The sequence below is a fragment of the Hyposmocoma kahamanoa genome, unplaced genomic scaffold (genome assembly GCF_003589595.1).
Source record: "Hyposmocoma kahamanoa isolate Upper Pololo Valley unplaced genomic scaffold, ASM358959v1 86, whole genome shotgun sequence".
Lineage (NCBI taxonomy): Eukaryota > Metazoa > Arthropoda > Insecta > Lepidoptera > Cosmopterigidae > Hyposmocoma > Hyposmocoma kahamanoa.
In genome coordinates, this window is record NW_020654289.1 from 17,420,983 (window position 1) to 17,437,126 (window position 16,144).

The 16,144-nt window shown below is 37.8% G+C and overlaps 1 protein-coding gene across 1 annotated transcript in view; it reads right to left on the minus strand.

Moving 5' to 3' along the window:
- The window catches only part of LOC113234931 (phorbol ester/diacylglycerol-binding protein unc-13-like), a 261,122-nt gene that overhangs the window by 72,820 nt on the left and 172,158 nt on the right, over positions 1 to 16,144 (minus strand). The window contains exons 4-5 of the mRNA XM_026470452.1: positions 12,974 to 13,088; positions 9,196 to 9,322 (exon numbers count right to left, since the gene is read on the minus strand). Of these exons, the coding sequence (XP_026326237.1) occupies positions 9,196 to 9,322; positions 12,974 to 13,088 (242 nt within the window). The remainder of the gene's footprint in view (positions 1 to 9,195; positions 9,323 to 12,973; positions 13,089 to 16,144) is intronic.

The window sequence follows — 16,144 nt, forward strand, 5'->3', positions numbered from 1 at the left end:
GGTAGCCATTATTTTATAGCAGCTAGTACCCGTTTAAGAAAAAGCTTTGTTCGGATCGTAACAAGGGGTTAATTGGAGGTTCGTAATCTCTGCCTAACCAATTGGAAGACGTAATGGTATAATATTAATCTACTAGACAATCACATCATTGACCTGGTCCCAATATAAGGAAGACCCTTTACTACAAATAGTGAAATTAACTTCGGTTACCCAAGACACCCAGAACAGATACAATTTCGAAAGTATGTGTTCTAAAAGAAAAAAGATAGTAGTTGTTAAATCTGCGGCGCGTATACGCACGTCATCGGCGCGTTTAAAATACGCTGTGTTTTGCGCCTGGTAATAAGCATCACGGATATCCATAACAGTTGCACTGCCACACAGGGCTTTAAATTGCAAAGATCTGAAGGGCACTGCAACTGCGCCCGTTATCCTGAGTCACAAAGTTCACAAGTGCAGTTTTTGCAGCTCATGGGTGCCATGGACACACACCACTTACCATTTAACAGATCGGCCTCCCGACTCTGAGCCCTCGAGAAACTCGTTGAGCATTGCGATGGCACTGGTTCATTCGCTCATTCAAGTTCTTTCTACCTTGAAAACCGGAACGCAGTAATGTTCACATCAGTGCTTGGCGGCAGCAATACAAGACTTCCCACGACACTCTTTCACAAGAAGCTCTATTACAGCTAAACTTGCTATAAATTAACATAAACGAATCGACTAAAAGTTAAAACAAACTGCGCTACTAATTAAAATTTCATATTACTTCAAGTTTTTAATGTTAAACCATTTATAATGTATTGCAAAATCACAATACCACATAGTTACAAATAGGCTTTTTGCACATGGGGTTGGCATTCATTATCTACAAAGACGTCATCGCAAACCTACAAAAATATTTACCTTAACAAAAGGGTAACATGTCTCTCACAAAACATCCCATACGGTCTATTGATTAAACATAATCTAGGTCTCATTTCTAGGTCGTGCTGTTCATCGCCATCAGGACTTGGCAAGGCCAGCCTGGGCCAGACGGCGCCTCTCGGGCACATTTGAGACCAATGCCAAGTCACAACAGGAATTTATTGATGAATACTTTCCTGTATTCGTATTTTTATAGACTTGTTTTTTCAGTAGTAGAATTGGCAATAATAATAAAGTGGGTCAAGCATCCCGACCTCTATAATCCAAGCAGATAGCTTCAGTGGTTACGATTTTTATTATATTATAACAATGTGCCAGACAACAACACACACATATCTTCACTGCCTCTGTGGCCGAACGGTTAACTACGTTGGTCTGCCACGCAGAGGTCCCGGGTTCGACTACCGGGCCGGGAGAAATATTTGTAAGGCCTACATTTATTTACGTCGTGAGTAAACTCACGATGTCATTTGTAGTTGTCTATGGGTGTATCCATGGCACCCGCGATAAAGGGTTTCCTTAGTGAGGGGCTATGAGTGTGTGATGAGTGTGTGTGTTATGTATGAGGGGTTAAAGTATGAAATTGCCGTTTTATTGCAATAAGTTTTATTGAATTTTCATAGAATCTTCATGGTTTGAGGTTTTCGAATGAAACTTTTTTCAAATGGTTTCTGTGATTTTTTTTTTTTTAAATTTGAAACATTTGAATATCGACTTTCAATTGTTTTTGTTATTCAATTTAGACAAGATAGATGGATACTGCGAAAATTCGAGTGATTTTTGAATACGAGTTCCGACGCGGAACTAACGCGGCAGAAACAGCCCGCAATATCAATGCTGCGTTTGGAGAGGGGTCTACTAACGAACGCACCGTGCGATTTTGGTTTAAACGCTTTCGTGATGGAAATTTCGACTTAAAGAACGAGTCACGAGGAAGACCGCCCACACAGGTGAATAACGATGAATTAAGAGAGATAGTGGAAGCCGATCCTAGTCAAACTACCCAGGAATTAGCGGCATGGTTTAACGTTACCTTACCCACAATATTGACTCAATTGCGTCAAATCAATAAAATAAAAAAATACGAAAAATGGGTGCCTCATGATTTGACTGATCTGCAGAAAGAAACGCGTGTTGAAACTTGTGTTGCCTTGTTGAACCGGTACAGAAATGAAGGAATATTGGATCGAATTGTAACATGTGATGAAAAGTGGATTCTTTATGATAACCGGAAAAGAAAAATGCAATGGCTGACCCCAGGTCAAATGCCACAACAGTGTCCTAAAGCAAAACTTACCAATAAAAAGGTAATGGTAACTGTTTGGTGGTCTCAGCATGGTGTTATTCACTATAGTTTTCTCCGATCTGGTCAAGCAATAACGGCAGATGTCTATTGTGCCGAACTCCGAACCATGTTGACAAAACTAGCAGTAAAACAGCCCCGACTCATGAATCGATCTTCACCATTATTGCTCCACGACAACGCGAGACCTCACACAGCACGAGAAACCATTTTGACCCTTCAGGAATTGCAGTTAGAAACCATTCGTCATCCTCCGTATTCACCAGACCTTGCTCCAACGGACTACTATTTTTTTCGTGATTTGGACAATTATCTACGTGACAAGAAGTTTTCTTCCCAGGAGGCAGTACAAAATGCTTTCACACAGTTTGTGCAGTCTAGATCGTCGGAGTTCTATCGCAAAGGCATTAATAACCTTCCCATTAGATGGCAGCAATGTATAGATAATAATGGCAACTATTTTGATTAAATAAATTTGTTAAAAATTTAAAAAATAAACAATTTAGATTTTCAGTACAAATCGGCAATTTCATACTTTAACCCCTATTATTTATTAATTCTTGTCCAATATACCACAGAGTCTCAAAGCAAAAGTCATTGACCAGCGTGTATTGCCGATGATGACTTAAGGCACTGAGACGTGGTCGCTGACTATGGACCTCATAAGAAGTCTCAAAGTCACCCAAATGGAGAGGGCTATGCTCGGAGTTTTGCTGTGAGATCGAATCAAAAATGAGGATATCCGCAATATAACCAGAGAAAATTGTACCCCTTTTTTAAATTCTAAAATAAAAACAAACAAAAATCCGAAAGAATTGTAAAACTTAAATGACAGTGGGCGGGGTACGTTGCTCACAGAATAAATAGCCGATGGGGTCAAAAAGTTCTAAGTGGCAACGGCGTACTGGAAGACGCAGAGTGAGCAGACCACCCACAAAGTGAACCGATGACCTGGTGAAGGTTGCGGGAATCTGCTAGATGCAAGCAACATAAGACCTGACCGTTGGGGGAGGCCTATGTCAAGCAATGGACGTCTAGTGGCTGAAATGATGATGATGACACCAAATACCTGACCTCTAAGCATGTGTAAGAATACAAGAGCCACGATCCTAGCGAGCCTAGAATACCAAGACCACATGGTTAAAAAAATCTTTACTCATGTGCCCAGACTACCAAAACCGAACCCGGAATGCAAATCGTTGCGCCACTGACGTCGTCAAAAATATTAAACGTAACTCTCTACACCAGGTTGCATTTCATACAGGAGCAAAAGCGTTTCTAAATTAATTCGTTTCGTCCTTGAATTTATTTTTGTTCTTCCCATATTCATAGGTTAGTAAATTTCCGAATCTGAGAGCAAGCGCTTTCTGTGATATTTTTATAGTAAATAAATCAGTAAATGCAGGGAAGTGCCAGATACCAAAAAATAAAGGAAATAAGAAAAAGAAGACAGACGGTTCTCGTGATGGACTATCAAATAATTCCTATGACCCTACAAATTACAATGTGAAAAGCACTAACGTTCAATGTTCTAAATATACTTTTGTTTTTAGATCTTTAGCAATCAATATTCTTTAGAATCAATATTCTTTTAGATTTTTCTAGATATCCTAGTCATTTATAGCCATTGACTTTTTATGTTTATAGCGCTAATTTGAATACAACATTTTCATTATAATGTACACTGAGTAGTTACGTAATCATGTGAATAATATTATCTGGTTCTGAATCACTTCGTATATTATGTACATTTTGATGTGCGCGATGCCTTAAGAGGTTAAGGTTGGTAAGATCTTAAACCATTGTGCGTTCTAGCATGGCTTCGTCACTCGCTCGAGGTTTCGCGATAAGGACCTACCGCTGAGTGTATCGTAGACAGTGCAAATGCATTCGCTCAGACATGTCTTTCAATTTACATTACAATCCTTGTACAATCTCGGCATTTGGTTCCGCACGACTGCTAATAACGTTATTTTCACCTCGCTGAGTACGTACTTAGGTTTCTTTTTCCTCGTAGTGAATGCCTGCTGTCATTAGTCAGATCTAGTAGGCTATTAAAATATTTTCGATTTTGTATGAGAGTGATGTATTTGCAACGTAGTAATTATTAAGTAACCTGTGGTTCTAGGCAGGATGTATCTAAAAATTTTGGCACTGAAGCGTCCTAGAGCCATGCGATGTCTCTAACACGCTGTTGGGTTTTCATGGTTTTCATCCACCATATTAAAAACTATTTAAATGTATAAAAAATGCATAATATTTTTTTTTATCAAAATCGTTAGGAACGTCGTTTATGTCTAGAACGAGTTAAGTGTTTGCATTCCCTAAACTTTAATTCGGAACACAGCGGTGCAGCTTTGCGGTAGAAATACATACAAAATAGGTAGACACCTAAGCGCATTCTACCCAAAACCTTGGCACCAGTAAATTCTACGGCAAATTTTGTTTATTGTTCAATTATACCAGTTCCCAATTTGCGCATACTGAGTAAATATTTTTTAGCAAAAATTACTTTGAGATGTTGTCGCGCTTTTAACAATTTATGTTTCTCGTAAACAGAAACTTTTCAAATAAATTGATCTAGAGATATTTCGGTAAAACGGTTCTTCAAGTAAATTATTAGGCGCTATCAAAGATTGAACTCGTACTTTGAATATATATAACCTTTAAGATATGTTTGTTTACATATTTATAACGATACAAAAGTCTAATACACAGCAGGATGTCTCATGCGTATGCCATATAAAAGGCAAGTACTTTAAATATTGAAGAAAGCAAATTTCACATAATGGAAGCTTATTTTCAAAAGCAGTCCTTTCAGTAGTTTTGGTAAACCACCGCTTTCAGCCTTTCAATAGGTTTCATAAAAATCATCATCACTCTATTTAAGAGCCAGACTCTTATCGGTATAGCCTGCGTGACAATGAAACTATTTTGTTTTTGGATATAAAGCGCGTATATTACAAAACAACATTTCAGACGCTTCACCAGTCCCATGGTCAACAGTGACCATTGGGCCAGTACAGGGCCCAAAACATTGGTTGTATGAAAAACCAAGATAATAGTTTTTTTTCTAATAAACTAAAGTCCCATCAAATTAAATTTGCTATCTTTAACATTTGAAGTACTTACCGTCCATGTGATATAGACATGGGATGGCCTATATGTCAAAAGTTTAACTAGCTTACTAGGACTACGTCTAGATTAAATGGACGAAATTGGGTCCTCGCGTCAGAGTTCAAATTGTTAGAAGCGTTCCCGTATGATTATGTGAAACCGTTGGGCAAAGTATATTGTTTTCAGTGTTTATGATCTCAATATAATTTTACAAACACCAGCCCCCGTAGCATGCCGCCACGATAAAAATATTATATCTACATTTAACAGTCAAATTTGAGTGATCTTGAAATTTTATGGCAATGGCGAACATGGTGAACATGGAGCATCGTCGCATCGCCAACCAATGGCCGCGAATATACTTTCGCAGTGCTAAACATGACTACAAGATCATACAGCTAATTTAAAAACATTTTGACAATGTAATGCAAAATTATCTAGTGGATTTTCTATATTGTTTCAGCGAAAATGTCCAGAGGATATGAAGAACGTTTTCTTAGAAAAAATTATAAAATAGGTCGAGATGGGTTTTCTCTGACTTTCTCACAAAGACTGTGTGATTTTTACAAATTTTGAAAGCATTTGCTAAAGACAGATAACTAAGGAACTCAAAACGCGATCGGTATGACAAAAATGTGACGTAGTGGTGCTCGCGATGTTCGCTATTGTGACATAATTTCCAGATGGCGGTTTTATTACTCGAACTTGACAGCTAAATATGGATATAATAATTTTATCGCGGCGGCCTGCAACGGGTGCTGGACACCATGGACTTAGCGTTTAAAATCCTTAGAGCATGAGTAATATAGTCGGAGCTCGGGTACTTTTGGCTTTTCAATCCTTTTGCCAGCTCGGTTGCAACAGTCTTGGTCATATTTTGTTGATGGGACGGGGCCAATATAACATCCTACACTAGTGACCGCTCCACATTGTACGAAATAAGGGTCATATCATGGCTAAAGTCAGATGGATTGTTGCTAAAATCTGCGTACTGCGAGATACGACGGGCGCTGGCAAGCGTCCAGACGGCATGACCCTTATACCGTGGAGTAGGAATCGGTCACTATTGTGCGAGATGTGATCCAACGTTCAGCAAAAGCTCTATGTCATTACAAACCGTTGTTCTAAAAAAAGCTAAAAATATTGCCTTTGATTTGCATGTACAGTCGATGCTATAAGACACCCTAACCACCTAATGACTAATTGATTCAGAGTAGATTAATATGAAGAAAGATGTTAAACAAACTTAACCACCTGTGATCCGTACAGTTAATTTTGACTTGACTTCCTTATTGCATCACAAGTGAATGACGTTTGAAGAGACTTTTTAAGCCAATTCGATCTTGAACTATGTTACTTGTGCAAATTTCAACCAAAAAACCCTTGACACTTTTATGGTGAATGCGTAAGAAGACTTTCAGAACCAAAACGTCGGCTAATGGGTCAAGTATGAGAGAGCATCGATATACATTAGGGATGTCTTAGTAATTAGTAATTATCAACTACTCGTCCTCAATACCGGATACTTGCCGATATAAAAATTCGGAAAATTGTCAACCACATTTAAAAAACTTGGAGTCTTCACTTCAACGAGTGAAACAAAATATAAACATTTTCGGAATTTGCATATTGGTAAGAAAATATACTCAATTTTAATAAAATCAAAAGGTGAAACACAACGCTTCGAAACAATTTCAAAATAATTTCGCTTTTCTAACAGGATCAACCTTACCAACCGAATTCAATGGCAATAAATTAAATAACTACTAAAAAATGAACAACGTGACAAAAAATGTTATAAAGTTTTGAAGCAATTTCTCCTAAATAAATGTTAATGGGTAATTCTTACAAAATCTCGAAATTCTTGTCCTTTGGGTTTATAAAAAACAAAGGGATTTAATTCTTGCCGTAAAATAATAATCGAATCATCCTTGCACTTAGCCGTGGATTACCTTTATAAAAATGGGAATGCTTGGATGCTTCATTGTGTACCAAAAAACGCGAAAAATAGTTATGCTCCATCAACCAAAAGCATTTCGTATTTTGGATATCATCAAGCCGTGTAGTCCAAACTAAATTAAATTGGTTACTGCAATACACTCCACTTTCGTAGATAATGCCTCGTATAAAAAGAGCATTGTTTTTGAAGCTCACTGAAAAAATGGTAACAAAACAGACAGTGAGCGAAAAATAAAAGAACGTGCGAAAATTCCCAAAAGTTGGATAGGAAACATTCGCGTATTGCGACCCCTTTGTTGATAGTTCTCTCTGGAAATGTTTTTGTAACTTTTTCCTGTTCGACAAAGGGATCCGTATGACTACAGCGTTTTCTCGTTTAATACATTCAGGAACTATATATTAGCGATGCGCAACTTTCAATGTTTCTAATAGCAATTCGAATGGACAAATCAGTTGCCTAATTCGAATCCAAGCACAAGCATTCGACTCGAGTCGTATCATTACCGATATCGGAACTAGTCAGAACTTCACAGATTCAGCATGTCCATATCAAAATATCCGTGTCCCGGTCACATTTACGGTGTTTACCATATGTCAGAGAGTGCAAGGTAATCACGAGCAGAAATGCTCTATGAAAACTATGGATTAGTACTACTAATTAGTAATGAATGATTCAAATCATTCGAATAAGAAAATTAGTAGGTCACTAATTTGTCATTAGAACGACAGGATTAGTAATCACTAATGAATCACATATCGAAATTATTCGTATTCGCGCATCGCTACTTATACAACCTTGGTATAATAACTGCATGTGGTCATTCATCAAAAGTGCTTTTATCACATGAAACAAAGTATGTACATACATAATTATTAATACAAAGATCGAGCACTAAGAAAAATTCCTTCGATCCGGCTGGATTCGAACCAGCGCCTTCTGCATACCGTGTCTGACGCTTTGCCAACCAGCAGACCTTACAAATTTGTCTATGTGCTTATGGCAGATCTTCGTTTTTGGTTTTTCACGACTTTTTGCCGTAGCGCCATCTGTGAGAAATCTAAGAAAACGTTTTTTCTTCCCTAAGCTATATGTACATATATATATGTGAAATTTAACACACCTATTGAAACACAAAAAGTTATCGAGTAAATTCGTTCGTAGAATCTTTAAAGCTCTCTCCTGAAAAGTTGTCATTTTGCAGATGCACCCTATGTACGCTTCCATATTACGAATTTTCATTGTGTGTGACAAAGAAAAGTTCCAAACAACAATATTACTATGATCTTTTTCCTTCTTGTATTTGTAAAATTTAATATGATAATTTCATGTTATGAAATTATATTGCAATGTAATAATTTAATATGTATAATGAAATAGTGTGATTTATGAACTTAGCCCTTAAGCTCAACTCACACTGGCGCAGAGTCGAAGCGTCGCGTCGCGTCCTGTTTCTCAACTACAACAATTGGCGACGCGCGTCGAAGGGCGTCACGTGTATACCACCGATTAATGTTCCATCTTAAATTTGTCATGTGATATGCAGTAAACAATTGAAATTGGAAAAATGTCATTTTTATATACGCCAAACATTTTTTATGTAACTTGAATTCTATTTTTGCTCACAGTGTTGAAATAAATATTTGTGCGCAATTTCTTTTTTAGTTTGAAAATAATTTGAGACAACGTGGTATAGCCTTGGTAGTAGAATGACATTTATTATTTATAATATCTATTACAAATAAGGTAGAACCTGAAAAGCAGCATGTAGTGCTGAGGCTCCATCCTTTTCTTTGGCACTAGATTCCACATTTCCGAAACTGTTAACCTGTTCTTTGTAAATGTGCTTATGAACAAATGATATTATTGTTATTATTATTATTAGACTCACCAAAAGGCTGTTCGAATCTGCAGTCGAGGAGCAACGCATGGCCGGTGGGGCCGGTGGTACCAACAACCGCGCCACCGCGCATCATCAATTGCGCCTCCAATTCGATCCACCGTCCTCCGCACTCCTGCTGAAGTATCAAAAGAAATTCAAATTGAAACTCCCAACTAAAGGGGCACGATATCATCACTATACTTTTAGTAGCAATAGAGCTTCTTGTGAAAGAGTTCGTCCTGGGAAGTACTGCCACCTTACCATCATTCAACCTCAACTTTGGGCGATATATCGAGTGTTTGGCGAAAAGCAAGGCATACTTTTCAAGGTCAGGCGGTACTTCACACCTGAGCAGCTTTTAAATCTGTTTGAAGCTCGAGTTCGGTCGTGTATGGAGTACTGCTGCCATCTTTGGGACGGCTCTGCCTATCACCAGTTAGCTGCCTTGGACTCGATGGAGCGAAAAGCAAAGAGACTTATTAACAACAATTCTCTTGTGGAGTCTACAAAATTTCGATCATCGCAGAAAAATAGCCTACTTGTCGAATTTCCATCAGATACATTTCGGGACTTGTCAACTTATGTCTCAAGTTGACGGGCGCAGCGGCAGTGCCCCTAATAAAAGTTATAACTATTATGGTAAAAGAACAAATAGACATCTCTTGCCGATTATATTTAATAAATACGATTTTTTGAGAGGCAGAAATTGTTGAGTAAATTCACATTGAAGAAAAAATTTAAATTTATACTTCTTGAAAGCATGTAAATTAGTAAATTCTACACTAGTTTTGTTAAATGTACTCGTACAAGGTATACTATAGTTTTGTGATTGTTAGTGAGACCTCGCCAACAAACTGCTTTCGCAGTTTGGTGAGAAATTGTATTGTGTTTTCTTGTACGCTTTGTTTGTATGAAATAAATTAAAAAATAATAATATCTTTGCGATTTAAAGCTCGAAGTGACACTGCAACTGTTATGGATAGGCGTGTCGCCTACCACCAAGCGCACGATTTGTTCGTCCCGTCAGTGCGCGTTCCCACAATGTCGTCACGTTTTATTATCGTTGGACGACTGTCGTGTCTAGCCTGTTCCCATATCACGACTATATGTCGTGGACGATTTTTATCGTTGAACGACTGTCGTGACTAGCTGTTCCCACTAGATCGTGACGACAATACTAGCTGCGACAATCTGTCGTCACGTTTTTATCGTGACGTTTTTTTATCGTTCGACGACTGTTGTTCTAGCTGTTCCCACTGTGACGACAGTTTGTCGTTGTAACGATAAAAAATCATGGTATTATAAAAAAAACATCCAAATGCACATAATAGTAGTAAATTTGAATGCGATATTTTCATTAGATCGTGCACTAGGCGTTTACGTGATCATAGTAATGATATTGTCTCGGTCTACATCACTTTTTTTCTCACACGCACATTCACATACACACCACAACTTTTTTTTATAATACCAAGTGAAGAGACCACAAACATAGAGACGAACAAGCCGCGCGCCTGATGGTAAGCGATGGCCTGTCACAAAGATCTGAGGAGCTCTGCCACTGCGCCAGTCGCCCTGAACCATAAGTTGATAAATCCCATGTGCATGCTACACAATACATGCAACTTCAACGCAGTCATGCTCACATTACTGTTTGGCAGAAATAGTAAACTCTTTCACAAGGAGCTCTACTGCTACTAAATCTTAATACTCAAAATCTTTGTTCCAAGGTGATAATCGAATTAGGTATTTTGAAATGACTGATCAAACATACTATGAGGTAAGTAATAAAACCATCACTAACCCTTGAAATATGTTGTGACATATTTCACTGACAGAAAGACTATAAAAAAAACCGTTTTGAAGTCAGTCCATCCGTTCGGGAACACAGACAGACTTACAGATACCCAGATAAAAGGTTCAAACTTCAACCGACTTTAAAAAATGGAGGAAGTTCTCAATCCGACTGTGTTTTATTATTTTTTGTGTGTATGTTATGCGATTACGGCATTGTGAACCGATTTTGATGATTATTTTTCGTTGGAAAGAGGTACCTCAGTGTTGGCCCCATTTAACTTTGAACAAAATATTCCACCACTAAGGGTGGCAAACTAGGCGATGAATCCGGTTTCGCGCACTTTCCTGCAACCGAATTCTTACTTTTTATTAACTTAAATAACCATCAAATCTTAAAACACGCAAAACAAATTTTCAAAACGACCAGGATAGCACGCCGTCAACGCTTTAGCTGGCTGGAATCGCGTCGCGCACTGCCAATCAATCACGTTGACATCATTAACTCATTCTCGACAGTCCAGATATGATGAATATTTCAAACCAAATCAATTACTGCGACACAATTATCAATAAGCGGGGAATTAGGTATTTTCCTCGGAAAATAACCTAGCAATTCAAGCCTTGATAATATGATAATAACCGGAAAAAAGGGAGGTACACCGCTGGCCCTGTATATATTAAATATTCAGGCTTTTAACCAGATTAACTGAACTTATTAGTTGGTAGAGAGCTATGAATATTTGTTGTAAAAAACGAAACGCAGAGATGCTCACAGAAAATACCTATTTCGTAAATAATTTAGATAGGAGAAAAGACGTGAAAACTTTTCTCTATCTGAATAATTTGTATCTGGAACAAGCGCAAACGGGAAACTCTCAAATGCTAAGCGGAGGGTGAGTGTCGGTAATCGCGCTTAAAACGAAAGTTACCGGAAGACCCTTGATAAAATATAACCATAGATAAAAATAATATATTTCTCAAAACTGAGCTTGAAGTTATGTATATACCTAAATCTTTGGCGAGAAGCGCCATCTACATTCAAAAAAACTAATTGAGTTAGGGTAGTCGTTACAACGGGTCAGACGCTTGCGACTACGATATGGCTGACACGCTTTAGTCGAAGTGTCTATTTGGCAGGTATAAAGTTAGGAATTCAATTACAAATTATCAGACGTATAAACAAGACGTTTATTGCTCTCTTTTTAATCACCTTGTGGAGGTGCTGCTGGTGCTGGTGGCGTTCCGGTGGATTGTAAAGTAGTGTAGCCTGGATAGCAGTAATAGCCTCCGCAGCTTCGCAGCCTCCAACATTTTATTTAGTAAATTTAGCAATTCAAACGTTGAAAGTCCGGTTTATAGGTATTTAATCGGTTTTAACAAATATATTATAACCTTTAAAATGTAAGCTGTAGAAATATAGCTAGTAAACGATTCAAAAAGATAAATTGTGGTACGTTCGCTACCGCGGTCGCGCAGAGAGTGACGATGGAAAGACACAAAATCAGAATGCGAGGTAAAATGGAACAATTTTAAATTTAAATACGAGTAGAAGAAGAAAAAACGATACGATACGAATGGAAAGAGGCGATATAACGTTATAGGTGTGCATCATCGACCTAGTCGTCACTTTCCATCAGGTAAGGAGGAGGTCACCCTGACCATGAAGCGTGTAACCGTTCCGAAATATCGGGGAAACAAAAAGAACCCACACCGTACCACGAAACCTGTAATTAGTAATAATCGTTTTGGTTTCTTTTTATTTTTCTGATTTTTAGGAACGGTTACACAATTAGTCGGTGACATAAATTAGTCGCGTAACCATGTACATGGTGTAATTTTTTGTTCTCTAGTCTGAATGTCCCGTCCCTAACACTCCCAATATGTTGTAGCAACAGATAATAAATGACCAGTAATTCATCCTAAACTCGATTATACGGGCATCGGCTTCGGTAAATGAATTATGCTACAAGATCAAAGATATTCTACTTACCTCGTTATAAGCGACTGAAGTAAGCGGCAGGTAGTGGTAACCGAGCGCTTGGTCCCAGATGACGCCCTTATTCCACACCTCCACGAGGAGGCCCAAGTTGATATCGTTTATTTCACTGTAACAAATAATTAATGCATATAAATTATTTAATTTCATTAAAATACCGAATCGAAGTTAACAAAATTGCGTCGCTGTTTTCCGGACCATAACTTTATAACTTTATTTTCCACTAATAAAGTCCACTAGTGAGTAAAATATACAGTCAGAGGGCTCCGTTCTATTACATACGGCGCACTATAAGTTTCCGGAACTGGCCACTTACATAAACAATATTTAAAAAGTAATTACAACATTTGAAAATGGAACTCTTTGGCTGTAGAATATAGTTTATTTCATCTGACTGTCAATTGTTTTTACATTGTGGCGTCATTTTAGAAATTGGTTGTCACATCACCATGGATTTAACTTGTGAACATTTTCGTAGTATGATTTTCTGCGACTTTAAGTGGAATTTAACAGCTCAGCGGAGCTTTGCTCGGCTTCAAACTGCTTTTGGCGATGAAGCACCATGCAAGACGACTTTTTATAGCTGGTTTACAGAATTCAAACGCGATCGTGTGAATCTCAGTGACGAATTTCGTGATGGTCGCCCGTCCACTGCTGTGAACAACAAAACATCGATGCTGTGCGCAGTACGATCAAAACAGGCAGGCATGTGACATACCATGAGATTTGGGTATCTTTAGGCATAGACATCAATACTACACGTGAAAAAACTGTGCTCTCGTTGGAACCCACACAATTTGAGTGAGGTTCAAAAAACGGATCGCGTCACTTGGTGCAATGCCATGCTTACTAGATTCAACGAAGGGGCGTTAAATTTGGTGTGGGACATAGTAATAGGTGACGAAACATGAATTTATAGTTACAATGCCAAAACAAAGCAGCAATCGAGCGTATGGGTCTTTCGAGATGAGCCGAAACCAACCAAAGCGGCACGCGTGCAAAGTACCTCTAAGCGGACGATTGCTTCTTTTTTTAATAAAACTGGACACGTGGCTACTGTTGCTTTGGAGTATCGTTGGACTGTGAATAGTGATTGGTACACGACCATTTCTTTGCCGGAAGTTATTGACAAACTCCGTAAAAATAACCGTAAACGCCGTATCATCTTGCACCACGATAATGCTAGGTATCACACGGCCAGACAGACAAATGAATTTTTGAAGGTGAACAACGTTGACCTTATGAGCATCGGGTCAATTTCACTTTCCGAGTTTCAATGGCACTTTTTGAGTGATTTGTGTAAAACCCTTTTTTCTTTTGGTTTTACGGTCTTAAACGTACAATGAGATTGCAGTAACACAAACGATTTTCTCATAAACATAAATGAGGAAAACAGCACAGTAGTGATATTTACTGAGAATGACAATTAGAATATACATTTTATCGTTCACATAAGAATACTTAACAACATGTAACATGTAACAAATATTTTAATATCACTTCTTGTATCAAAATCCTTCGCATCCGTATAAGGCCATGTATCTATCTATATGTAATAAATAAAGAAATCTAAAAAAGTATTTTGTTAATGTCATATAAACTTCAATATATCATCATCACCATCATCATCATCATCATTGCAATCATCATCATCACAACCACCATCATTATCACCATCATCATCATCATCGCCACCATCATCACCACTATTATCACCATCTAATTGTTATATTTAATGTAAATTTTTGGCTTAAAATAACTATTTGACTTAAAAATAGACAAGAATGAGAGCGATAAGTGCGAATTGGCCATTCATCGACTAAGCCCTTATTTGGCTTTTATGTCTGTCTTGGGTTCTGGCAGTAGTTTTATCATTGAAACTATCCGACATTTGTACTATGACATCTGAAAATAACCCGAAATTGGATGCGGATCATTTATCTCATGAGACATCCTTAAAACGGAATGGTGGAATAGGGGAATTGAGCCGAATGAAATTGCCTCAGAATTGTCCTTTCTTCCTTTACATTACAATAATCGCTTAAAAGTAATAGATACTAAATCTTTATATTTATTGAAAAAGGTTTCGTATCGCATCTGTGGAAGAAAAAATGCCATAGTCTAACTTTTTTTTATAATATCAAGTGACAGGACGAACAATTCGTGCGTTCGGTGTTAAGTAACACGCCTGTCCTTAGCAGTTTCATTGTCACTCAGAGCTTTATGCCGCAATAATCTCAGGGGCACTGTCACTGCACCCGTGACGCTGAGACATAAGTGACAAGTCCCATGTGCTTGTAATTTCACCAGCACCAAAACCGGAATGCAGTAATGCTCACATTGCGGTGGCAGTACTTCTCTGGACGAATTCGTTCACAAGGTGCTCTACTAGTGTTAGAATAAAATTATTATTGATATAAAGATCGAAAAGACTAAGAAAAATTCCCCGTAGAGTTAGCACGATAGAGCGTGAGTAGTGCGAGAGCGACATAAAAGGTGAGATACTGCTGTTTCGCATACAGCTCTCGCGCAACCCTTACCTTCCCTACCATCTTTCCAACAAAAAATAATCAACAAAATCGATTCGCAAATCCTTTCCGTTATCGAGTTATCGCGTAACACGTTTTTATATTAAAAAATGATACAGTGGAATTGAGAACCTCCTCCTTCTTTTCTTTGAATAAAAATAAACTATTGAATATATTGAATATAAATAATATTGTGCACCTTAACTGGTAGAGTACAGAGCACAAACTAGTGTAATATTTTAAGACCTATATTTATGCAATAAATCTATTCTTATTCTTATTTGAAAAAACAAATATACACGATTTACTCCATAAAAAATAGTTTCATTAAAGTTTTCAAAATTTCTAGAGAACACGTATAAAATTTTCGCTACATCCATTTGTAAGTCAATGGCCACATCTAAATCTTTTCATAGACATTTGTATTAAAACCCGTGGTATTGGAACGCGCGCTGTTAGCGCAGGTATAAAATGTCACAGAAAAAAAGGGACTGTTGCAGATATATGACCTCGTAGCTAATAAATAGTCTGGATTACGCGCGATAAGATCGGTCGTTCCCTGGTAGAACCAAATTGCCATTGGTTTAGTTCTACTTTTGGCACCGATTATTAATTTCGTTATTCTAGTACTCATTAA